The sequence below is a fragment of the Crocuta crocuta genome, unplaced genomic scaffold (genome assembly GCF_008692635.1).
Source record: "Crocuta crocuta isolate KB4526 unplaced genomic scaffold, BGI_CrCroc_1.0 scaffold317, whole genome shotgun sequence".
NCBI classification, from domain to species: domain Eukaryota; kingdom Metazoa; phylum Chordata; class Mammalia; order Carnivora; family Hyaenidae; genus Crocuta; species Crocuta crocuta.
In genome coordinates, this window is record NW_027530984.1 from 2,268,610 (window position 1) to 2,296,332 (window position 27,723).

At 37.4% G+C, this 27,723-nt stretch overlaps 1 protein-coding gene across 1 annotated transcript in view; it reads right to left on the reverse strand.

Annotated features, from left to right (window-relative positions):
- Positions 1 to 27,723, reverse strand: part of OTOGL (otogelin like) — a 142,010-nt gene that overhangs the window by 77,102 nt on the left and 37,185 nt on the right. The window contains 13 exon segments of the mRNA XM_077770188.1: positions 3,516 to 3,678; positions 5,259 to 5,311; positions 7,951 to 8,025; positions 9,110 to 9,275; positions 11,596 to 11,805; positions 15,147 to 15,271; positions 19,949 to 20,126; positions 22,187 to 22,310; positions 23,462 to 23,607; positions 24,062 to 24,108; positions 25,304 to 25,412; positions 26,892 to 27,017; positions 27,236 to 27,342. Of these exon segments, the coding sequence (XP_077626314.1) occupies positions 3,516 to 3,678; positions 5,259 to 5,311; positions 7,951 to 8,025; positions 9,110 to 9,275; positions 11,596 to 11,805; positions 15,147 to 15,271; positions 19,949 to 20,126; positions 22,187 to 22,310; positions 23,462 to 23,607; positions 24,062 to 24,108; positions 25,304 to 25,412; positions 26,892 to 27,017; positions 27,236 to 27,342 (1,629 nt within the window).

A 27,723-nucleotide genomic window follows, 5' to 3' on the forward strand; every position in this document is an offset into this window, starting at 1 on the left:
AAACAGAAGCTTAAATTTCCAGTTACAGTGATCTATTCTGAAAACAACATTTAAAGAATAAGTGAGGCTTTTTTTAAATCAATATTTGCTACTTAAAAGAAAAAAGCTGTGAGGCCTACAATTTTTCAGTAAAATGGTAAATTATGAGATAGATAACATTTTCTGTTACAGGATGGAGAGTAATCAAAAGCTCCTTATGGAAGTGCTTGAACTTAAAAGCATGAGAATTTAGTTAAGATGTGTTTTGAATAAAAAGCATTGTATCAAATGTTTCACATTCTTGGTTATTAACATAACAACTTTTGATTGCTGGTTTCCTTTGATGTGCTATTTCCTTCTTGAAAGATTATCCCATAAAAAAGTATCTTGAACTATCTATGAAATATAAAATTAAATCTCATAATCTCAAAGGAGAATTAACTTAGGTGTATTTTCAAAATATTTTGATATGAAGATGAAATAAATGCATATTATATATGATATATACTGCAATACCCTTAATATAAATATATACATATATTTTTCAATATTCGTAAAATCTTTTCTCAAGAATTTATGTCATAAACAATAATAAAATACTACTAATAAACTTTAAACTATAATAATATAACTATATAATAGTAATTTAAGGGGCACCTGGGTGGCTCATCTGACTCTTGATTTCGGCTCAGGTCATGATCTCACAGTCGTGAGCTTGAGATTTGAGCATGCAGTCTGCTTGAGATTCCCTCTCCCCCTTCCTCTGCCCCCACCCCTCACACAAGCTCACGCACGCTCTCTATCAAAAATAAATAAATAAAGCAAACTAATAAAAATAAGTAACTAAAAAAATAAGTAACTACTAAAAACAGACAAAATATATTAAGCTTTTTTCTGAATTTGCTTTAAAATGTTATAATTCAATGCTATCAAAATTAACCTAGAAGTCAGGAATCCTGAATTCTTGCTTCTTCTCTCAAATAGAAATGATGCCATATGTTTCCTTCTCTGCTTTCCCTCACATCTCTTCTAGCACAGAACTGTAACCCCTTATTCAATGTTCAAACTCCACTGGGGAGAACCATGAGTATTTTGATGATTGCATCCTAATGTCGAGCATATAGCAGGTGTTGAGTGAAGGTGAATAGATGAACCTACCTCCATAAATGCTGCATTATTTCATTTAGGTTTCTCCCTGCAGACAACAGTGTCCTACAGTCTGCATTTTCTCAGCTCAACCCTCCCAAACTTCTAACCACTTTCCTTGGGCATTGCCATGTCTCCTCTGTCTGGAAAACCCTTCTCCTCCCTTGCTCCTCCTGAAAAACTTCTCACTGTTTAAGACTCGGTTTAGTGCAGTCTTTTATGTCCCACACTCCCTATACATAGAAATTTGTAAAAACCTTTAATGCAAGTACTTAATTAAATATCTTGCAAAGATAATAAAATCAACAGCACAAACTAATATTTTTGAGTGCTTACTATGGCCCAGACATTGTTCTAACTACTTTACATATAGCACTAACTCAAACTAATCCTAGTGACAATCCTGTAGGTAGATTCTGTTGTTATCGTATAAATATATTTTAGTAGTGTCCTCCTCCACACAGTAGCTCACCACAGTGTCCCACACATGAGTACCTTATAACGGTATACTGCACATACTCCACCCCCATGAAATAGACATTTGTATATACATTTTAAAAAGAGGAAACTGAGATTCCAAGTGGTTAAGTCACTTAACCTGAGATACTCCAGCCAATAAGGTAGGCCAATATTTGAACCTATTTCTGTATGACTCTTTCCACTCGATTGCTTTCTATTTCTTTAATCCATAGATATTTCTAAACTGAGGTCTGAGGATCTCTCAGACTAAATAAACTCCTGTCACTATAAGGAGCTCCATCAAAACTGGGGAGGCCAGGTTTATTGTCCTAAAATAAGCCAGCCAAGATCATATGGAAGATAATCCAAATTATATGGCCATGAATAACTTTATAACATAAGGCTCTATGTGATAAAATTACTTCCAAACCAGTCAGAGGTCTCTTACTTAGTTCCAACTATATTTACTTCAATATGATAAGACAGGTGGGAGAAAATGTCTTTAGTTTTTGCAATGAAATTAGACAAATAAATAAATATATCATTGTTGAACTAAAAGTCAAAGGTGACAGTAAATAGATTTTTTTAAATAATAGCATCAACTGCAAGCATATGAAACAAAATTAGGATGCAGCTTTATCTAATCATCCATGCATCCTTGAGTCACAATCAAATCAAATAAATGAAGCAATGTTGTAGGTTTCAATTATTTTACCATAATAAAGGTTATATTTCCTTTGTCCTTTTCACCAAACTGTCTTCCTCACTCATCTGCTCTATGAATTGATTTCTACCTGCCTTTATTTTCCCATGCATGGCATTCTTTCAACCTCCTATGTATTTCCTTTCTAAGAGATTGGTACAGTCCCAAGTCACTTGACTCTTTTAGCCGTTCCAGATGGGGACCATTTAGACAAATGCAACTCTCTTGAGAAACAGACCACAAAACTTCTTTCTTCGTCGCTCATGGTTTGTATGAACTGAGCCCCGGAATCCCTCTGTGTGAGTATATTCACCAAGGAAGAATGGGTGACCTGTTTGCCTCAGGTGGCCTCTCTCTGTACACTGCCTCCATTCACTACCAGAAGAGGAAAGGCCAGGGAGACCAGATGTTATATGTGCCTGTGAAGAAGCTGATAGCTGCCAGATTCTGTATTTGCTTTCCCAGTGTATAAGGCATTACTGCTACTAAAGAAATTGACAAAGGTAGTAGTCAACTATTCTGCCATAAGGTAGTAACTCATATTTATTGAATACACATGCACACACACAACACACACACACATACACACACACACACACACACACACACACACACACACTGTAGTTCACAAAGCTACAGGCTTAAAAGAAACTTGCAGAATAATCAGTCAACCAACATCAGCAGAACGGGGATTTGAACTCCAGTGTGTTTGAAGCCAGAGTTGCCCCTATGTAGCCTCAACACACCACTTTCTATAACATTCATCAAATAAAACATTAGCATCACTATTATAACTTAGCTTCAACAACATTAACAGCACAACAGACTATACAAAAGATATGCTCTTGAAGTATTTTGTATGGACAATGGGTCACTATCACTTCCCCAAAATTGCAGTTAAACCAGGAGATAAATGCCAAGTCCATCCTGATATGAATTCTCTCCTAGATTCTTTGTATTACTTTAATAATAATGTATATATAACATATACGTGACCTATTGAATCATTTGTTATATGGTGTATGTAATATTTCAAAAAGAACATTTGTGATCTATTACATGAGTATAGGGAAATAATTACAATAGTCTTCAAATTACCAGCTCAAAGTTAACCACCAGGCCGAACAACAATTTTAGCTGTTTACAAATAATGTTTTTAAGAGCTCTTGCATTTTCTGTCAAATCCTGAATGCTCTATTTTTTTTTTTTTTCTAAGAAAGAGGCTTACCCTGGAGCACAAACACAACCACTTATACAGGGTGAGGATGGGGCGCAAGTGAAGTTCATGGCCAGGTTTGCACACGTAGTCTCACAATTTACACCACCCGCTGGCAATTCAGGGTCAGGAAATCTGCAGTCAAAATACACTTTTCCCTCAGGACAGGCAGGAACTTTAGAGAAAAAGGAACACATAAGATACCCTTAGCACTGTATTTGCTTCATAGACAAATAACCATACTGACATCCATTTGTCATCAAATCAGGTTTCACCATAAAGTATCTTACCGATTACTATTAGATGATGCTATGACTCTGTAATGTTTGCTTGAGGAGCTTACAAACCTTGTCTAGGAAGATTCTCTTTTGTCTCCTAAGTGTCTAAAACCTGTTTTCAGTTTGAAAACCTTAACTGCCTTCCGCAAAGCAATAACGAAACAACTATTATATAACTTTCTGAGGTCAAGAAACAGGGTATTTTGATTAATCCAAACATACATTTTCAATTTTGGAGGGACTGGTAACATAATATACTGAAGCTCTTACAAAGCCATGTATTTACAATGAACACATAATACTTTTAGATCTTGCTTCACCTCTGAGTCATTATTTATGTAAGTCCTCACTATACTGTAGAAGTGCAGAAGCAGACATAATTATAGACAGGGCAGGGGCTACATATTCTTCCACAAAGCTTTTGGGCTCAGAGGGATTAAATAAGCTCCCTTTTCTGGGGCCAATGAGATCAGACCTTGTGCATTCCTCTGTGAGAAGTCTGGCCACCTGGATTTTCCCCTCTTTATTCTAAGCCACATTGAAGCAAATGGGACAGGAAAAGGAGGGCTCAGTTGCTACTGAGTATGTGTGGTCCATGAACATAGCCTGTATAGAAGCCTAGATAGCTTGAATCCTTATCATAAAGCAAATCCAGTGCCTATAAATCGAAGCTAATTCATAATAGAATATACAAGACCATGCAAATAACAAAACAATAGATTCATTTTTATCAGTCTAGACTCTATATATTAAAAGCAATGAAAGTAGTGTTGTTAATGATTTCCCTAGAATTTCTGAACAATAACTAAAAATTTGAGGCATTATGATGAAAATAAATAATATATAGGGTGCTCTAATATATAGGATTTTCAGGAATGATATGCAAGTGTAAAATGTCATTCTAAGAAGAGATGGCAGTAGATGTTATTTTAGAATCCACTATTAATTAATGGCTGTTACTCCTAGGGTCCAAGAACCAGTGGCAATGACACTACCTTGGTCATAAACAGAGAGGTAGAGTCTCAGACATCATCCCTGACCTGCTGGATCAGAATTAATGTTTTATCAAGGTCCCCAGGTGATTGTGCACACATTAAATCTGAGAAGTCCTGGTCTAGAGTAGTTTTCCAACCATTGCCCTACAAGTGAGTTCCAACAGGTGCCTGGATACATATTCCTAAAGCTCTCCATGCACCTGACGTGGTTCTGGAGTAGGCAGTGTCTAAGCAACATCCCCTAGGTCGATCAGCTCTACCCCACAGGAGCCTTGCAAACTCACCCCAGGATGTCCTACAATTATTATCATTATGGAAGTGAAAAAGTTAGGAAGCACTGGAGCACCATATTGAGAAATAATACCAAGACTATATTCATGCACATTGGCAAGGAGGGCTGTGATGGATTTATGATTCCCAGAAAAATGGCAGCAGTATTGGAACTGCATTCTCTTTAAGGAGAACAGCTACCTAGATCTTACCAGTAGAGGGCGTTGCTGGCTCATCACATTTCACAGTCCCATTTGAACACTGGCTAGTAGAAGCAAACAAATAGTTAATCATGAAGGCACAAAGTTTTTTCTGTATATCAAAAACAATCCAATAAGTGTTTGGCTTAAGTCCAGTTTGAAGAGAGCTATTTCAGTTCAATGTTTATCAAACATGTATGTGGGGGGCGCTACAATAGGCATGGGGGATACAAAAACCAAAATTCATAGACTTTACCCAAGTGCTTATGTTCTAGTAAGAAAGGAAGACATATAAAGAATTTATGCAGTGTGACATATGCAACATGGAAATATGTTTAAGATACAAAAGTAAAGCACAGAAAAATGTCTTAAAATTTTTGGCAACTGACATCAAGACAGTCAGAGAAGGTAAAATCTGGACAGTTTTAAAGAATGGATGGACGTTATGATACGAATCAAACAGGAAGGCTATGGCACTCAGAGAATATGTGGTACAAAGCCTCATGTGGTGGACAGTGTTCTGTGTAACAAAGTAAGACGTAAGAAGTGACAGGAGATATAGATGGCAAAGAGGCAAAGGCCAGATCCATAAAGACGCTAAGACTTTATCCCGGAGACCTTACATAGAAAAGTAATCTGTTTGGTTCTGATTTTAGAAATCTCATTCTGGCAGCAGTGTTGAAGATAGAGGGGAGTCACATTTTCCTTGAAAATTATGATCTAGAAGCACCCAGGTGGCTCAGTCGGTTAAGCATCTGACTTCGGCTCAGGTCATGATCTCGCGGTTCGTGAGTTCAAGCCCTGCATCAGGCTCCGTGCTGACAGCTCAGAGCCTGGAGCCTGCTTCTGATTTTGTGTCTCCCTCTGTCTCTGCCCCTCTCCTGCTGGTACACTCTCTCTTTCTCTCTCGCAGAAATAAACATTAAATATTTTATTTAAAAAGAAATCAAGAAAGGATACAACACATCAGTTCTCAATAACTACAGCATAGACAGTTTTTACTTCAGCTCTGGACCAGCTCATGTGTTCTATATTTGAGCCCAGATGAAGAAGCGGACTAACATACGGTGCCATATCACATGAAAAGTATGCTTATGCGTCATGTAACGCTGAGATGACAACAGAGCTATGATTTACTCACAACTGTGCGTGACAGAGAGGAGATGAGACGGACAGATCTCAGGGCACAGTTCCAGGTCTTACATGTCATGCTCTTTCTGGGACATAGGCTTTTCGAGAGGAGTGGTACATGAGGTCACTGCACTAATGGAATTCTTTTTTTCTTATTGAGGTGGAATGGTTCCTTCGCTTTTGCCAAGTTTACTTAAATAAACCCAATTACATTAAATTCTAAAGAGAGATAACACCGAGGTAAAATGGAAGGGGGCAAGACTAAAGTAAAGGTAAGACAACCGGGTGGCAATGTCCAGAGAAGAGACAGTGAGAGACATTGCGAGCAAGTAGTGATGGGAATGAAGGGATGGATTTCACCCGTATCCATAAAGTAAAAAGCCCACTGTGGTTGGGGGCTACTGGCTGGGAATATTGAGCTGGAGGAAGAAGTCAAAAATGACTCCCAAGTTTCTAGTTTGGGAAACTGGCTAGTAGCACAACCTATGAGAGAAAGATGCAAGAGCAGGGTGCCTTTGTGTCTTGATTGAGCTGTGGTAGGAAGGGAAATGGAGATAACAGTAAAGGTAAATTGACCCTAAGCACTGATCTGCCATAAATACAAAATAAGCTGCTGAGCAAATGGTCAGTAGGGCAAGCACCTGAGAGCCAGGTTTCCCAGAATTGAAGATCGGCTTTATTCCCAAGTTGCTTAACTGCTTGGGCATCATTTTCCTTACCTGTACCCTGGGGCTAAAGCAACAGTGCCTATCTCTTAGGGGCACAGTGATGAGTGTCTTAGTAATAGACACAAGACTTGTAGAACGGCACCAGGACTATAGAAATGGCCAGATAACACTAGTACTATCATTGCTGTTACTATTATCTAGTGTCAGTTGTCCCTCTGGTGCCACTAAAAGAGGAAGTTGGATGAAAATCAGTGTGGACTGCTGCATGGACGTGTCCATATTTTCAACCAACAGGTTATACTAGGAAAGAGTGTTAGCCACGAGTAAGTGTTATCTCACTAGGGTCAATGTCACTAGGGAGGGGGTCACTGACTCCAGTGTACGATGGGGTTCAGTCCAACTGAAACCTCTCACCAACTTGCAGCGCTTCTATCTGAGAAGCAAATTAATGAAAGGGCTTCCATTTTGCTGCATGACACTTCCATTCATAACTGTTTTCTGCAGTTATGAACATAAGGCTTGGGCACTCCATGCTGAAATGTAAGAAAGATATGGCTGAGGGGCACCTGGGTGGCTCAGTTGGTTAAGTGTCCGACCTCAACTCAGGTCATGGTCTCATGGTTGATGGGTTCAAGCCCTCCGTCAGGCTCTGTGCAGACAGCTCAGAGCCTGAAGCATGTTTCTGTCTCCCTCACTCTCGGCCCTCCCCTGCTTGTACTCTGTCTCTCTCTCTCTTTCAAAAATAAAAATAAAACATTAAAAATTTTTTAAACTTAAATATATGGCTTAAAAGGCCACATTAAACTTATCTGTATATTTGAAGTTACAGAAGTCACATTTAAAGTTTTGATTAAAAAATTGTATCAGTACGTGTTGCCAAGTACATCCCCATCATTGAAATCTACCATAAGCCCGACGGTGTTGGGATGAGCTCTCCAGGTTGATAAACGCTGCCCCTATAGTGACACCGGCAGTGAAATCTGTAATAATAATAAAAAAAAGTTAATGAAATAGGATATAAATTAAAGAAAAAACAACACTAAAATTGGGGCGCCTGGGTGGCTCAGTCGGTTAAGTGTCCGACTTCAGCTCATGATCTCACAGTTTGTGGGTTTGAGCCCCACATCCGGCTCTGTGCTGACAGCTCAGAGCCTGGAACCTGCTTCAGATTCTGTGTTTCCCTCTCTCTCTGCCCCTCTCCCACTTGTGCTGTGTGTCTTTCTCTCAAAAAATGAATAAACATTAAAAAAACTTTTTAAAAAACACTAAAATCAAGCAGACCTTATGCTCTGAATTGGTAACTCTGAGGCACACTCTAAAAATGACATTATTCTATGAAGCACACTCTAAAGATGACATTATTCTATGAGGCACACTCTAAAGATGACATTATTCTATGAGCCTGCATGCCATTCCATTCTATGAATGGTAGGAGCCGGTTACATGTGGAGTCCTGTGTACCTTCAGATTGTGTTTTCTGTAATACAAATTCTGTAACGTGTTAGTCACAGTACAGATTGTGTTGCTTTTGTCACAAAAAAAGTCCCTGAATGAACTTCAGAGAAATACAACAGATATATCATTTCAGCCCATAGGACAAAAGCCTAGATCTCACATGAGAACTGAAGAATTTCTGAATCCTGATAGACAGTCCAATCTCGCTCCTAAAATTTGTCACATGGCAGTGAAAGAAACCTTGTTATTAATTTTGATATGGATAAAACAAGTAGAAATGTGAACCATCATATTCCTTAGCTCTTCCTACATCTGTTTGTTAACATGTACAGTGTTAAAAATAAGGAAATAAAGGTAAAGACATTAAGAAACATTAATGAAACAGCTCACATGCAGACCTTTGCATATATGGACACTTATTTTAGGGAAAAAGTAGCTGTTCAATAATGGAGAAAATTTTTTTTCCAGTAAATGCTGCTGAGTCAATTACATTTGGAAAAAAAAAAAAGAGAGAGAGAAAGAAATGAAGCAAGCGTGAAACTCCATTTAACCTGTAAGGAAAAAGGAGAGAGAAACATTGGATCCTGCCCATGCATTCTGGTAACTTACATGGGCACGCAAAAGCTAAGCGTGTCTTCATAGTATTTGCCTTCAGGACAGTTGCAGCCCTCTGCACAGTCGTCATTACACCGCTCCGGGGCAGCGAGAGACGTGCAGGAGCGGCGACAGAAGGAAGAGCAGTGATGGTACAGCATGCCCTTCTGACACACAACCCCTAGGACGAAGGAGTATGAGTTGAGAAGAATTGCCACAGTGTACAGAGACATTTACACTGGGCTCTAGGTCTGTGATAGACCTAAGTCATGAAAAACAAAGATATGTTACATCAATAAGCCTAGAACATCATAGAGTCTGTAACAGAAACAATAAACAAGAAAATAGATAAATAAATAAATAAATGAATAAATAAAATGGTTACAGTTGACATTTGAGTGACACAGGTTTGAACTCTCTGGGTCTGTCTATCTATACTTGGATTTTTTTCAACAAATACAGAACTGTAGTAAATGTATTTTCTCTTCTTTACGATTTTAACATTCCTTGCTCTAGCTTACTTTATTGTAAGAATATAGTATATAATACACAAAGTGTGTGTTTATTGGCTGTTTATATTATTACTAAGACTTCTAGGTAATACCATATTTTTTAAATATTTTAGGTATTTTACATGTCCAAATAGCCTTCCTGTCTTCACATTTTAAATCTATTCACTGCTATATTGACATGATCTTGTTTATAACATTATTTAAACCTAAGTAAACTGTAAGTCTCCTCCAAATAAGGCAAAACTTGACTTACCTGACCCATACTCATAGCTTTTACTTTTCACTTTCTGAATCATGTTCATACTTTTTTTCTAAATCTTTCTAATTTCTCTTTAGACCAAACCAAAATTATTTTAGGCAAACTAAAATAATCTAAAAACACACTTTTAAAAACAAAACCTAGAAAATGCTGGATAAAACATAACTGAAATTACATTAAGTGTATAACTGATCTTGTAAGGCAAACAATGGGGGAGGGGTCATCTCCCCAGGTACCACATGAGAAGCGGGAAATAAAATCCAAAATTTAGAGGAAAGAAAGGGAGAACAGGTCCAGGTAATCTTGAACCTTACATTTAACTCATGTGGGAAAGGAAAATGAGAGTTGATCCTTCACAAAGCAAGGAAGGAACTAGGAGAACTTTAACTTGGAATCTCAGAAAAGCTCCATCCTCAGCTGAGAGATGTACTCCAGCAGAGATCAGCAAACTTTCTATAAATGGCCAAATGGTAAATGTCCTCAGCTTTGCAGGCCATACAATCTCTGTCACAGCTTTTCATCTCTGCTCTTATAGTTCAAAAGTAGCCATAGACAATGTATAAACCTATGGGCAATAGACTTTATTTATAAAACCATAGAAAACTCTAATGGTATCATTTGCCAACTCTCAGGACTAGAAGAAATCTGATCATAGTACAAGAAGATGCCAGAAAACCTTCTCTAATTCTGTGGGACCTGTAACGAAATAAAGTATCCTCTGAGAAATCAAATCCCAGATTTACATCCTGTGCAATATGGCATAGGAATTCACATTACTTTTATATCAACATTATTTTTGTCTTAGAAAACCCAAGCTGGGAAATTAATATCAAAACTGGCCAGCTTACTCCTATACTGATAAGAAAAAAATTTTATCAAACATTTAGGGGGAGGCAGTGGAGAAAGTGACGCTCCTAAAATCCAGGTCATAAAAGATACTAGAAGGGGCAAGGTAAGGGGTGGCCCTAAGATTAACTCATAAAAAAAAATAATAATACAGAACACATAAAGAAAGGAAACAGTTAGGGCACCTGGATGGCTCAGTTGGTAAAGCATCTGACTTGATTTCAGCTCAGGTCATGATCTCATGGTTCATGAGTTTAAGCCCTTTATCAGGATCCACACTGACAGCACTCAGAGTGCAGAACCTGCTTGGGATTCTCTCTCTCTCTCTCTCTCTCTCTCTGACTCTCATAAGTAAGTAAGTAAGTAAATAAATAAATAAATAACTTTAAAAGAAAAAGAAACAATCTACCATGAATGAGACAACACCAAAACCATGAGACTGAACTTGAGATAATTACCTGTAGTGTAACTTACCTATTTAACTACAAATCACCTGTGTCACCATATTACATAATGCTTTTGCATACTACCCAATACTTAGATATGACATTTCTATGATAAATTTTTTAAATTTTTCACATTATTTATGTGGCATACCGCCAACCATGCAGTTACATCTCTAATATTGCTTATATTAAAAATGGTAAACAAAGGGGCGCCTGGGTGGCTTAGTCGGTTGAGCGTCCGACTTNTCTTATCCAATATACCTCCAACTTTAAGAAATGAAGTATTTCATTTGTTTTTCATGTTTGCACACTATACTGATATTTCAAATATCTTAGGCAACAATGACCTTTCTTTAAAAAAAAAACCATGGTAATTACAAACAAAAAAATCTCTAAAGTGTCGTCTGATCATCTTTATCTTTGCCATATCATACTCACCACAGAATGAAATCTGAGCTCTGAAATCGATGATGATGCCACGTTGGCCACAGAGGTAGGCATAGTGGGCAAGAGCATTGCATAGACAGGCACTTCCACACTTGCATGCATCATGGCGGCACAGCTGATAGTACAGCCCGGGGCTAATGTAGATGTGGCAAGGAGCAAAGAGCTCTTGGTGGATAACATCACAGTGTGCTGCGTATCCAACTAACAGACAAAAACAAACAAACAAATAAATAAATACAACAAAAACATCAGCACCTCATTTACTAGTCTAGATCTTACCTCTAAGTACCAAATTCCAGAACTATCTAAGCATCTTGCTTTCCCAGAAATATACTGAATTGCCTATTATTTTCAACAAGAACCAATATTTTCCACTTATACTATTTTGTTGGTTTATCCTTACTTATAGTAATATTGATGCCAGCACTTAATCTGTATTTAATAATCCTTTAGCAAAATATATATATATTGTGCTATACCTGAGTAATATGAGTTACAGAAGGGTCAATAGAAATGGCCACAATCACTGCATTGCCTAAGGATCATCATAGAAAATCACCCCCATTCTGCTATAAAAATTGGTGAGTATTGAAAGGCTTATCTCCAGACAGCCACACACAATAGTGGTGCCAGATTGTAGGTGCTATGGCAACTCCGTGAAATACACAATTATCCAAAAAGGATTGGGAATCACCTCATTCCAATGAAGTCTCTGTGGTAAATGATAATGTGGCAGTTGCCATATAGCCATTGAATACAATGTCTGCACAAGACACAAAGGACAGAGCACAATGTCTGGCAATAATGTTTGATAAATGAATCTATGGATGCATGAATACATGAATAATGAATAGAAATTAGGGATCAGACCACATGCTAAAGGCTATGAAATATAACTACCAAGCCATTTTGGGAGGTCTATGTAATCACTTCTTGAAATCTATTGACTTTTCCCTTGAGAATGAACAAATAGAATTACAGGAGTAACCAAGTTTGACAAAACAATCTAGATCCCATCTTTCTAAAAAAAAAAAACCTAAATCATCCATAAAAAAGAATGAAATCTTACCATGTACAATGACATGGATGGAACTAGAGAATATTATGCTAAGTGAAATAAGTCAGTTAGAGAAAGACAAATACCATATGCTTTTACTCTTAGGTGGAATTCAAGAAAAAAATTAATGAACACAGGGGCCAAAATAAGAGAGGCAAACCAAGAAACAGACTCTTAACTCTAGAGAACAAACTGAGGGTTACTGGAGGGGAGATGGGACAGGATGGGTTAAATAGGTGATGGGTATTAAGGAGGGCACTTGCTGTGATGAGTGCAACAATGGTGTTGTATGGAAGTGATGAATCACTAAATTCTACACCTGAAACTAATACTGCACTTATATGTTAACTAACTGGAATTTAAAGGAAAAAAAAAACAAAAAAACACCTGAATGTATTTTGTTGCATATTTTAAATATTGCAAATTTCAATTTTGGCAAGGAAACACATGGTAATCGAGTACTATATTTTTGCATTGTATATGAAAATAACTTAGACTATAACAGCATTCTGTTGGTATGCATTATTCTAATCCCCAAGAATGCCAAAGCAAAACAATACATCAGTGGGGCTTTTACTATGTGCCTTAAGGATCTGTAGAGCAAAAAATATTCCTACTAACATTAAGTAAAAGGGTGATTCAGGAAGATCCTTATGAAAAATATCCTTCAGAATTATTGACTTTTGTCTATTTTCTTTTCTCTGGGATGTTTATAAATTTACCTATTTGAAACTTTTGAAAATAAGTCATGACAAGTTGAAGAAGGATAATATCTAAAATACATGTCATAGAAGACATGAGATAGGGTGATAAAAGTGATAAAATATATACGAAATAAAATGACATGTAATAAGGGAGGTCATAAAGACAAGACCAGAGGGAAATTGAATTTGTCATTTGGACTCTACTTCATCCTTTACATGTTTGTAAAAAAAAAAAAAAATAGGGGCACCTGGGTGGCTCAGTCGGTTAAGCCTCTGACTTTGGCTCAGGTCATGATCTCACGGTTCGTGGGTTCGAGCCCCGTGTCCGGCTCTGTGCTGACATCTAGCTCAGAGCCTGGAGCCTGTTTCAGATTCTGTGTCTCCCTCTCTCTCTCTGACCCTCCCCTGATCACACTGTCTCTCTCTCTCTCTCTCAGAAATAAATAAAACATTTAAAAAACTTTTAAATAAATAAATAAATAAAGTTGCTGCAATATCAAAGAGAGAATTGAGAAAGTTAGAAGCAAACTGAGCAAGACTATTAATAGAAATTTGAAGACAGAATAAGAGGAAAAGTATCATTAAATGGGAGTGAGATTAAAAGTATTGAATTATAGGGGCAACTGGTTGGTTCAGTTAAGTTCCTGACTCTTGATTTCAGCCTAGGTCATGATCTCACCCTTTGGTGAGATTGAGCCTTGCATTGGGCTCTGCACTGACAGTGTGGAGCCTGCTTGTAATTTTCTCTCTCTCTTTCTCAAAATACATGAATAAACTTTTTTTCAAAAAATGTTGAATTATAGAGACTGCAAGACTTTAGCCTAAACCTCTTAGTATAGATAGAAAAAAATGACCATGGAAGTTAACAATGTTTTACAAGTTCAGAACCTAGCTTAGACAAAAAGCTAGCAGCACTGAAAGCATTATCATGTATTCTTTCTAGTACACCAAAACCATAAATTAATACTAAGGACCATATGATAATCAAAAGATTTCTCCCAAACAACCACTACAACATCCAGAAATTGTGCTGGGTTCGTATGGGTACTCAAACAATATTAATAATGTATAAAAATAACTACATAGAAACAACAAATTAGCCAAAACGATTAAAGGAACAAATTAAAATTATAAAAATGTTTATTTAACTATACATCCTAATTGTTCTCATAGTGATTTTGCAAAATATATGTATATAATAATACATCATTTTTTGTTGATTGGTGAAATAGGCTTTCACATGGTTTGCTGTGGCTTTAGTAAAAAATACAGGAAAAATTCTTGGCATTGTTTGTTGCACTGTCATTGCAAATTGGAACTCTGGAGCATGACTCTCTCAAATTGTTGCATACTTGATAGCACAGACTTCCCTGGATCACTAGCCCCTGCTTATGAAGCCATAGTAGGCTGTCTGAGTAAGACTGGTAATGTGATAGCAATAGACAGAAGAATCCACATGAGCTGTCACACTACAGAACTGGAGTCAAACATCACAAGACTATTAACAGCATCATTACAGTACTTCCGGAGATTCCCTTTAGAATTTAAAGAACGTGACATCTCCAGCCTCCATTTGTAAAGAATTTAGGGATTTAGGTGTAAACATCTAAAATAAGTAAATTTATGAATACAAACTAGGAAATAAAATAGTCATTTTCTGGAGTTCTTTATAAAAAATTACCCCGATTACATAAAGGGACATACCTAATTACCTACTTGTATCAGATGACAGATATCCATGGAACTTTCCTGTAGGTTTACATGCAGGAAGAAAGACTTACTGTTTTGTTGATTAATGTTACAGGGGTCCACCACAGGAACATGAACAGGTGCAAAACAAGTGGAGGAAACTCTCCATGCATATGCATGAAGTTGTGGGGTGCCTTCTATCATGCCTGATGGAGACCTAGAAAGCAAAGATAACATGCATCTTAGTCTCTCCCATTCATTTCTTCATAGTCTTCAAATATTGAAAATGGAGAACACAACTTTTTTTAATTTACAAAGAAAACTTAGAGCTTAAAATGTGCTATTTTTTAAAAAATATGCATGATACTAGCTTCTGATTATTAAGACTTTATAATGTGTCAAATTGTGGACATATATGGTTTTATTTAATAATCCCCTCAGCCTTGTGAAGAAAATATGATTCCCATTTTAAAGAGAAAGGAAAGCAGAAACTCATAGAAATGTTAACCTTCACTCAGCTGCTAAGTGTCAGAAACAAGATTCAAACCCCATTTCTCACCAACTTAAGGAAACATCATTTACACAACCAAATCATTAATGTGTGTGTGGTTTAGGGTGCATGGGGAGAGGTAAAGGTGGGTAGCTCACATGATGCTTTTAGGGTAAAGGCAAATGTCCCAAATATAAAGAGCCTATATTTCTGATTCAGTATTTCAATTTCCATTATGAGGACTGAAATACTGAGGTTCCCTTCTGAAGTTAGGCAGACAAACCAAAAGACCATTGAGGGAAAATGGTATATAAGCCATACTTCATCTGAGATTGCTCACTTCAGTTTCCTCAGCAAACCAAAATGGATGAGAAACATCTACCCTCCTGAAATCAGGCTTATAAACCACCACAACACTTAAGGGCCAAACACTAAAATGCCTCCTCCAGCTGCCATCAAGGCTTAATAACTCATCAACCAATATTTAATATGTGACAACCTGACTGGACACTGTACCAGACATTGTCAAAGCTACGTGTCCATCAACGGATGAATGGATCAAGAAGATGTGGTTTATCTATACCATGGAATACTACATGGCAATGAGAAACAATGAAATCTGGCCATGTGTAGCAACATGGATGGACCTTGAGGGTGTTATGCTGAGCGAAATAAGTCAGGCAGAGAAGGACAAATATCATATGTTTGCACGTATAGGAGGATTAGGAGGAACTTGACGGAGGAACAAGGGGGAGAAGAAGGGGGGAAATAGTGGGGGAAAGGGAGAGAGGCAAACCATGAGAGACTCTTGAATGCTGACAAAAACTGAGGACTGATGGATGTGGGGGGGAGGGGGGATGGGCATGGAGGAGGACACTTGTGGGGATGAGCACTGGGTGTTATGTGGAAGCTAATTTGACAATAAACTATTTGTAAAAATAAAAACAAAAAACAAAGCTACCTAAATGTTGGGAGCCGTTTTCTGAACTCATAGGTTGAGTAAGACCTCCTTATTAAGGTTAAGGCAAGTTGCACAGACTGTTACCTTCAGATGGTGACCCCGATATCCACCAGCACCCAATTATACCCACCCCCAAGTCACCTTGTTAATTGATATTAGGAGTGACTCATTCTGGCTTTGATATGCTGATTGCACTTTGTGAAGGAACTTACTGTAGGAACTTCTTCTTTTATGGTTATGGGAGCAACATTGAGTTCCTGAAAGACCTGTTTTTCTTAATACCTCCCATTAAGCGATGAGCAGATGATAGGAACTTTTGCCTTTACTATGCTAATACCACCTCTGGGCTGTTCCCCATCCTTTTGTATATCAAAAGTTCTGGAAAGTCTTTACTGATAAAAGGATTTATCATCAGAATGCCACTCCTGTGCCATCCCCCAAACACTAAATCATCAAATAAAGTTGAGTCTCAGACAGTGCAGAGAGGCATGGCTAGTGACCAGAAAGAATCTCACAGCTCTCTCAACCCTCCCTTACCGACACCGTCCATCCTTCAGGAACCCATCCTTCCTGCCTGCCGGAGCTGGACTCTGGCAACTAAAGAATCAGGTTGGATTAGGTCTTCTGTAGGAAGCTTTGACCAAGCAAACCCTGGCCAATGAAAGCCCCAACAACATGGCCAAATAGTAGAGTAGGCTTTATCTCAGCTCTCTGTATTGTCCTAATAAATTAGCTACTTTGGTTACAACTGACCTCAGTCACTTGTAACTTTAGGGAGCTTCTCACCACAGTAGCTGAGAAAGGAGAATAAAAAGGAGCTTCACAAGCCATTCCACAATGCTCACCCCTGTCTGCACCCTTTCCCTTTTCCAAGTCCTCAAAATTAAACCATTCCAGAACTGTAAAAATTATAACAAACACCTAATCCAAAATCTCATTTTGTTCTAACAAGAGTCCTGAGACTCAAAGAAATTAAAGATCACTAGCTCTTTCCTTTCTTTCCTCTCCTTTTCAATGCCACAAAGGACAACAAAATAGGTCAAGGTGATGGGTGTAGCCAGGTTCCCAGGAGGAACAAACTCAGAGACTGACTCTCTTATTTCATTTAATTCCCTTAAAACAATAAATACAAAAAAAAAAAAAAAAAGAGAGGAACTAAAATGTAGACCTATTTATTTATTCCATTTTCATTTTATAAAACAATGTTTGAGCTCACCACACTTAAATTGCTGTAATACGATTTTCAAGTAATTAATATTTTCCATTCCACTGTTTGTAGATTCGCATTAACCTTTATGAAGTAAAGAATTTTCACTGTTTTGTTAGAAAGCTAAACAATGTTCAAAAGTTATCTATGACTCTGAAATATTTTCCTGCACTGTTATCATGCCTGAATGTTTATACATGGAGGCAACTGGTGCCTGAGAAAGAAGCAGACAGATCTGCCATCTGTTAAACATTGACTGCTAACCCATTCTGATAAACAAGAAGGAGAAAGAAGGCTTAAACTTCTTTCTGCACATTTTAGCCAAGCCACGTAATATAGTCTGTTTCATTAATCTGATAAAGATCTTGATATTCTGACCTACAAATAAATGAAGCATAAAGAACTAAATAACCTAAGAACAAATTAGTCACACAGGAGAAAAGATAAAAGAAATTCTCTTTTGAAATTTAAAATTTTAAATGCCAGTTCTCCTTGGCCCTCCAAATTCTTTTCTTGGAGCCCTACCGCCATTTAGTTCAACTGTCTACTGCATATAAGACTCCATGCGAGTTTCTAAGAACAGAAGGGTAGAGGGGTTGATCCTTATTCTCAAAGCCCTCACAGTGTTAAGTGGAAACCAGACAGATAAAGACCGATTTTCATAGATAACAGAGTCAGAATTAACTCTGTCTGGTGGGATGTAAGCTCCTGTTTTAAAGCAAATAGAGTCTGAATTGGGTTGAACAATAAATCAGAATTCACAAGAAAGATTAGGAGGTGGGAAAAAAACCCAAAAAGGAAAAATACACAGAAGTCTTTTAAAAACAATGGTATTCGAGGAATGGCTTCTCCATGAGACATTCCTTTGTTACCCAGTCCACACTGACCTACTCAACGTCCCTGATGCGTTTCTAGCTACAACCATACAGCTTAACATTTAACGTTTCAAAATTATGTCAGTGTTTTTATATATAGTTGATTCACACCTTGCATTGACTTATTTCTTTTTTTTTAATGTTTTATTTATTTCTAGGAGAGAGAGGAGACAGCGTGAGCAGGGGAGGGTCAGAAAGAGAGGGAGTCACAGACTCAGAAACAGGCTCCAGGCTCTGGGCTGGCAGTCAGCACAGAGCCGGATGCGGGGCTGGAACCCACGAACCGCGAGATCATGACCTAAGCGAAAGTCGGATGTTTAACCGATTAAGCCACCCAGGCGCCCTGACCTAATTATTTCTTAATTAGGCTGTTATTAAGGATGTTATTCCCTCCCTGATCTGCCATACAATGTCCTTGAGGATGGGAACCACGTGATACGGTTTAAATTGCCCCACAGCGCTTAGTTTGAGAACAGGTGCCCAAAGCATTTACACTAAATTAGACACCATGTCTTTTCACAAGTAGGTGAAACTGCTTCATCAGTACAAAGGGCACAACTGTACTGTATCACTTGTCTTCTGATGAAACACCAACTATCATAAAATGCACTTAACTAGGGGCACCTGGGTGGCTCAGTTGGTTAAGCATCTAGCTTCGGCTCAGGTCATGATTTCAAGGTTTGTGGGTTCGAGCCTTGCGTCGGGCTCTGTGCTGACAGCCAGCTCAGAGCCTGGAGCCTATTTCAGATTCTGTGTCTCCCTCTCTCTCTCACCCTCCCCTGCTCATGCTGTCTCTCTCTCTCTCTCTCTCTCTCGCTCGCTCTCACTCTCGCTCTCTCTCAGGAATAAATAAAAAACATTAAAAATTTTATTTTAAAAATGCACTTAACTTAGCTGCCAAAATGTTACTTTAGAGGTATCATTCGTACCAGATGATATCAGTATTTTAAAGGTATAATCTACTATCAATACCAAATGATATTAAGATTTTTAAAAAAGCAGTGTACATTGAAAAATAAATACTGTTAACTTTGATAGGCGGCAGGGGAGAGAATAACAGGTACTTATTCCTTGGGTTGGCCCGCAGGCTCTGAGTTGCACCACCCAAATTCACAGCCCAGCCCCACCGTATTTGATCTAAATGACTTTGAGCTTTGGGGGTGTCAGTGAGTTGCTTTATCCTTAAAGCAGAGCTACTAATCAGGGGATTGCTATAAAATTTAAATAGATGATCATATAAAGCTCTTGGAACAGTGATGACTAAGCTATTATTAGTTAAGTAAACATTTCTAATGAAAGAATTTGTAACCTCCAAATTACTAGTCATTAAATCATGTTAGCTGTACATAAATCATACTTACAGAAAATCATCCCTTATGTTCCCATTAAAAGTGCCACACAGACCTAAAGTTCTTCTTTTCCAGGCACTAGTGAGCTGAATATAAATTCTTTCACCATCTATAGCAAACAGAATCTTTAAACCAAACGTGGTTTTTAGAAGAATAAATAAGGATGACAGAGTTTGAATTTCAATAATTCCTGTGGGAAAAGAATGTACATAAATCAGCTTTGAGACTCATAGATACTGTTCTGAAATGCTAGCATACAACACCAGAACACTTCTTTCAAGAGACTGGGAACTAGAATTTCAATAAAAACTTGAAACATTAAAAGAGGTGGGGCAGGAGGGGGACCCGGGTGGCTCAGTCAGCTTGGATGGCCCAAGTGCTCTTGGTTTTGGCTCAGGTCACGATCTCGCAATTTGTGGGTTCGAGCCCCGCACTGGGCTCCACACTGGTGGTGGGGAGCCTGCCTGGGATTCTCTCTCTCTCTCTCTCTCTCCTTCTCTCTCAAAATAAATAAATAAGCTTGAGAGAGAGAGAAAGAGAGAGAGATTGATAGGGACATGAAGCAGGCAGGCTCCTAGCTCCTGCTCCTGTGCTCCAAGGCCAATTTTTGCCATGCTGTGCATTCTTTTCTCCTGTTTCCCTTCTGTCTCTCCTTTCAGAGTCTTCAGCAGACCTTTTTAATAGGTTGTCATGTCCATATGTAACTTCAGTCAGCAAGCATCTCTTGGCAGGTGTGGATAGTCCTTAGCATTTGAAGTCTGGCCTCTTTTTCTTAACTCGGGTGCGTGTGTGTGTGTGTGTGTGTGTGTGTGTTCGTGTGTGTGTGTGTGTGTGTGTGTGTGCGGGTGTGTGTGTGTGTGTGTGTGTGTGTATTCTTCCCCCAAACTGGCTATGTTTCAGTAAGGAAGTGGCACTTTCCTAAAAACTTCTGCACTCCCCTGAAACTATCAGCAAAAAGGGAAACACAGAACTTTAGAGCCATAATTTTTACCAGACACCTTAAGAAACAAGAAACTTGTGTTCAGGTATGAACGAATGACTTCTGCCAGCCCAGCACAAGTTGCTCTTGTATCCCTACCACAATTTCTGCCACCAATCAGGTCACCACGCCCAGAAATTTAAGACCCATTCTTTGATCACACCATGTCCCTTGTTGCCCTTCCCCAACCAGCCCTGATCCAATCCATCACTAGGTTCCGACCACATTTTTTTTTCCTAAATATTTTTCAACCTGTCTTCTTTCCATCTCCACTGTCACTGCCTTACACTGGTTCCTCCTCATTCCCTGCATGCCTGACTTCAGTAACACCTTAACTGTCCTCCATGTTTCCTGCCAGCATCTCTTAAAGCCACTTCCATGGAGTCGCCATAGTAGTCTCCCTGCCCCCCCAAAAAAAGACTATCATCCTTCTCATTGACACTTATTATTTATTTGATTGAACCATATGAGATTGTTATCTTTGTACATAAAAGTGGTCAAATTATGATAATTTCATATTCAATTTCATATCAAGTTCAACACCCTTAGCATGACAATGAATAAATAGCATGACCATATAACTCATGCTACAAATTGGGACATCTGTGGGAATGAAAGAGAGTATTAATAATAACTATGCTAGAACACAGGCAGGAACATGAAAACGGTAACAATGCTCTGCATATAAGGTCTTCCCAAGTCTCATCCCCACCTATTTCTCTAGTCTCATATCTGGACACTCTCCACTACCCTCTTCAGACTTTAGCAGTCCCACACTGGCTAGAGTTTCCCCTCCTCATGCTGCTCATTTCTATAACTCCTTGCTTTGCATGAACACTTTTCCCACCTCCTTCACCCTGACAAGCCTCAGCTTTGAATGCTGAACAAGACATCACCTCCTTCAGAAAAGTTGCCTGACTGTACCTGCACCTTCCTGCTCAAGGCTGGGTGAGCTGGACTCACTTAGACCCCCAGAGTCCCTGTGCACATCTTTGAGTTTATTATATCTTATGGAAGTGGCTGTTTGCTTGCACCTCTTTCCTTGCAAACTCTAGGCCACTTGAGGTGGACACTAGTTCCCACAGACATGGTAATCTGAGGTGCCTAGCTGAGGACCCGGCAAGACATAGGCATTCAAACGTTAGGTCAGTCAGCCAATGGCAGACGACTTCATTCAGGTTGTGTTGTCATCGTTTTTGTTAATGTTGTTGTTGTTGTTGTTGCTGCTGTTGTCAATGCAAGGCAAGTACGTCATTAGCACTGCTTCTTACCGTTCAGATTGAAGCCTTGGTTAGGACTGGTAAGGATTTGTCCTCCTCTACTAAGAGTCACTTGTTTGTTAAAATCATCCTCCAGAATTAGAGTTATAGACTGAAGGCAGACCAAGCCAAGGTTCTGCATAAAAATCAAATGATCGATTAAAGGAATGAGAGAAAAATAGGACACAGAAAGAGACAGGGATGATGGGAGAGGGCAACAGGAGGAAGCAAGAGAGAGAGGGGGGAGAAGCAAGGAGAAAGAGAGTGCACATAGATAAGAATTTTTGGTATATAGAGGGCTTGGGTATAAGTAATATAATAAAGTACTTAACACATAATATATAGCCCCATTACTAATAAAATTTGTATTTATATAGTACATAAGTATGCCATATAAATACCTACATTATACATAGAACATTAAATGAAAATGTTCTCAAAAAAGTGCCAATAATTATATTTTTCATAGCACATTGTTAAAATAGATCTCCAATACATTTAAGTGACATTCTAAACATAAAAAAATTCAATAAGGAAAAGAACAAAGAAAAGTAGAAGTCTATGTAGAAAGCTTATTCAGACTGATGTATTGCAAAGGACAAAAATCAAGTTGTAGAAAAAGGAAATAAAGTAGTTCAGACTTTTGGTAGGAAATAACCATTTCATATTGGAATAAAACTAGAAAATTAAAGATTTCTTCAAAATGTTGACTACTGATTTAAAGAGAGGAAAATCTGTGTGTCTTTACAAATAACTGATGTGTTTATTTGAAGAAAAGATCTAAAATAAATATTCCAATATGCTAAGAAATTCATCAAATCTATTTAGAATACATGAAGCTGATTCACTCCTGTCAAAAATCATCTCCTTAAAATAGTGGTTTCCGAAGCAACCAAACACTTAGGTCCGCTATGCAATCATGCATGAAATGTTCAAAAAAGTATACACATAAATTCCATTTTTAAGAAAGAAAATACAATTAGATACATAGTATTTAATCTAAAATGTACTTGTTTTCATATTTTAATATCTGAAATCAAGATGCATCATATAATCAACAGTATAACATAGATTAGTTATCAACATTTTTTCTTTCTTTGTCATATGTAGAATGATAATGCGTCTTAGCAATGTTTTTTGCAGAAAATTCACATTACCACTATTCATTCATATTACCACTATTACCATATTATGTATTATCACTCTTGCCCTAGAATGGAGTTTGAGTAAAAAACAAGGAAGAAAAAGAAAAAGAACATTATTCTGGCCATTTGGAGACATTCCTACCTGTTCACAGTGAGCTTTCTGTAAAGTAATTGTAAATTTATCTTTTCCAGTTCCTTTCACAAGTATGTACTGGCACATTCCAATAAAAGAATAATGTCGACCATCAAACGTTGTAAAATGAGAATCACCCACGACGGAACATTGTACTATCAAAACAAAAAAATTAAAATTGAACAAAAAACAAAAAGGAGAAGCAGAGAGAGAAGAAGGAGGAGGCAGAGAAAGAAATTATGTTTATTATTTAAAAGTAGGAAATTGACTAGAGTAAATAATCATGCATCAAAAAGAATATGTACAGTGTTTAAAATGTACTAGTTTGACACTTACTAGATTATGTCATTAAATTTAATTCAAAATTTATTAAAGGATAGCTCTTCAATGTATGTTTTTAGGTTTTGTAATATTTATACTATGTCAATAAGTTTCTACCGATCACCTGCTCAAAGCTATCCTTTGTTCAATTTTCCATTTGTCCTCTAAATATCTGGATTTATTGATCCTTTGTTATATATGAGATGAACTCATAAACATCACTGCTGTCTTCCTCTTCAATTTAAAGAAAATTGAAACATTTTCTTTAAAAACATTTTGAAAGATTACCTGGACAGTCATGCTCAGTGCAGTTCCAAACTCCACCAACACATACACTAAATGAAATTATAAAAATATTAATCTATTGGTTTAGAGAAACTGCATTAATGTTTGCATCAATGTACTGATTAATATACCAAAACATGTCATGTTTATAGTTTCAGAATAATGTGACTTGAAATATGTATCTGCCAAAGTTCAATTAACTGATACATTTGGGCTGGCCAGCACCTAAATTATTATGTATTGTGTGACATACTTAAAAATCACTAAAGGTGATACAAAGAGAATACAGAACAGTCAGAAACAAAAGTACTATGCAAACAGAGAACTTCTGTTTTGTGTTCTTCTCTCATTGCTTAAACTAAAACAAGTCACACACAAAAAAGTATTTACCTATATTGGGAGAGAAATATACATAGAGAGCTAAATTAATACATTGTCTCATCTACTACAGATCGAGAAAGTTTCTTTTGAGGATCATTAGACATTAAAGAGAGAGAAAAGATGTCCTCTTATATAAGATAAATTCTGTCCTCTGCCATCAAAAAGAGTTTTAGGATGGAAGGAGGAGAGAAGGAAAGCAGAGTCTCTGAAGAGGAGGAGCTTAAATCATTTAAGAATATGGTTGGTTATCAACCTGTACGTCAGTTATATCACATGGGCAGCAGAGAGACAAGGGCCAGATGACATTTACACCTGGCATTTACACCTGACATTTACACCAGTCTTTGTAAGACTTCCCTGAAGGGACTTAATGCTTACCTAAAATAGATTCAATTGCTCATGAAATAAGAAATTCTAAATGTCTCTGGTGATGGCCAAGTATTGGCAATATGGAGAGTCACTTTTTAAAGTACTACGTAGAGAAGGCCAGGATCACCATTATTTCTAATAGTGAAAATATATGCAAATTACTGGCTAAAAATAACAAGAAAATGCAACAGACTCATTAAAATGGGTTTACGATTTTATGGAATTACCAAGGGAAGTGAGAAGAACTACATCATAAAAGAAATGATAAATTTTCTGTATTTTTCTAGCTTTTCATCTGAACTTGTTTTTATATCTAAACTATGAAAATATGTATAGCCCCCGCCCCACTCCCACACAGACTTTAAATAAGATGCAAACTGTGTTTTGAATTTTTGAAAGAAAATCAGTCATAAGTACATTCCTTTAAACATATGTCATGGCAAAGTTGTCAAGTGTCAGGTACCCAGAAATAATGGCTGTATATTAATGACATACCATTCAGTGCATTCTTGTTCAATTTTTGAACCAACCGAATAAGCTAATCCATGAAAACTGCATGGGCAATTTTCCAAGGAGATGCAAGTCCCATTTTCCATTATGAGGCCTATTTAAGAAAAATACACATCAAATTCTCAAAAGAAATTACAAAGAACGTGTGTTTGACTATAATAATTCTACCAACTTTTATTGAACACCTGCTCCTACTAGGTGCTGAAAATATACTTCTTTTTACTTCTAAAGAGTAGGTTACTGAAAACCTGATTCTATCTCAGTCATTAGCTATCTTTTAAGGGTCTATTTCAAAAAAATTTTTAATTTAATTTAATTAAAATTAGAAGAAGGATCTATTTCAGGGATTTTAAATTTTCTTATCTCATGACTTGCCATCGAAAACTCAAGTTTCACTACACAGAATAAAGGCAACTCAGTATTTCCTTGCTTTTGAGGGAAGAAGGGAGGGATGGAGAGAGAACAAATACTCCTGGTTTTATTTCTGTTCATCTCAAAATGAGAGATTTACACTATTGTCACACAGGTAATGAAGAGCCCAGGTAGTGCTACTCCAAGGGCCAGTGCAATGGAACAGCATTTGCTACCTCTCTGAGTAAAGCTTACTGAGCCAGAATGTAAATCATCCGTGTACCAAGCACATGTTTCATTCAGCTGGCCTTTTTTCAGAGTAAGAATTCCTAGATAAGGAAGCACTGACTTATATTTTGGCACATGGATTTTTATTCTGGTTCAAATTCCTTATTGCATCATTGACTGGTAACAAACAGTTCAAGCCTGCTACTGGTCTAAAGGTTATCATTTAGTAGCACTGACAGACCAACAGACTGAGGTCAACAAATCTGACTCCAACTACTCCTCACTCATACTAGGAAAAAGATGTCATAACATTTCTGGGATTCTATTTTTTTCATCTATAAAGTAAAAGGGTTTGAGTAAATCTTCAGTGTTCTTTGTAAAGACCTGTATAGCAGTCATTCCCAAATTTGCTTATTTTTTGTATTTTAATTTTAATTTTTTTAATTTTTTAAAAATTTAAATCCAAGTGAGTTAACATGTAGTGTAATCATTGTTTTAGGAGTAGAATTTAGTGATTCATCACTTGCATACAACACCCAGTGCTCATCCCAACAAATGCNCCCTCTCTGTTTTTATCTTACTTTACCTCCCCTTCATCATTCCCAATTTTAAATCTCACCTGTATCACTTCCTATGTTACTTCTAATTTAAAATACTAAAACTATATCAGGACTAAAATCCTACACTGCCAAAATACAAAAGCAATTTTTTTAATTTGCTTTCACCTTCAAAACATGAAAATATACAAATTATTAAATATTCTTAATATCCAAGAGAACAAAAGATTTGCCGTGGTTAACTACAGGACTCCAGATTCCAAATTTCCTGGGAAATTTACAAAGTGGAAAAGCTGTCATTCTTCCTAGTCACTTCGAGGACCAAATCCTACAAGAGCAGAAAATTGCAACGGTCCTATGTCCTGAGAGAGGACATCATGATATGATTCTTAGATCACTGAATAGCACAGACACTATTTCTTTCATGAAGTGCTTACCATCTGCGCAGTAACATCCATCAAGACAATGGAGATTGCTCCCAAGGCATTGTTTCTCAAACGTGCAGGTTGGCGGGCAACAACTGATACAATCCCGATGGACGAAGCTGTCGTCACATTTATCAGCTAAGATGGGCAAGCAAGGGAGCTGTAAGTCAAATGCACTCCCTTCTCTTTCAAAAACAACTACAGTGTTTGGAAAAGTATGCAAGTTTACCAATGTTACTGTGTCAATGAAAAATACTTGCAGATCATTAGTTTTGAGTCCTAGGGGCAGTTTTGAGTGCTAGGATAAACCGGAAATTAACACAAATACACAGGGTTTTGAAAATAAGAAAACATACTACATGCGGGAAAGTCATCTCTCCAGTCTTGAATAGGGTAGCCTGCATGGGAACAGGCTCTCGCGTACTCGGTGGCTGCTCGACAATAGGTTTCATCATCGTCAGTTCTGGAAAGTGAAAAGACAGAGCCATAGTCACACAGGAAATATTGGCAAAAATCACATCTTTGAGCTCCCACTCTCTAGAAATGTTGCGTGAATAGTGAATATTCTAGTATTAACTGACGTTAGCATGCACATACCATGTACGATAAGGCAGAAAATATATAAGCATGAGATCACAGCTACAAAGGCCTGGGTAAACTGTCTTCATCAAACTGTTTTCAATAATTTGGCCACTTTTCTTTTGGTTCAAGAGAGTATCTATACTGAAAAAAAATTATATTAAAATTTTAATATAATTTTTTTCAATGTTTTTATTTATATTTTTGAGACAATGAGACAGAGTGAGCAGGGGCGGGGAGAGAGAGGGAGACACAGAATCTGAAG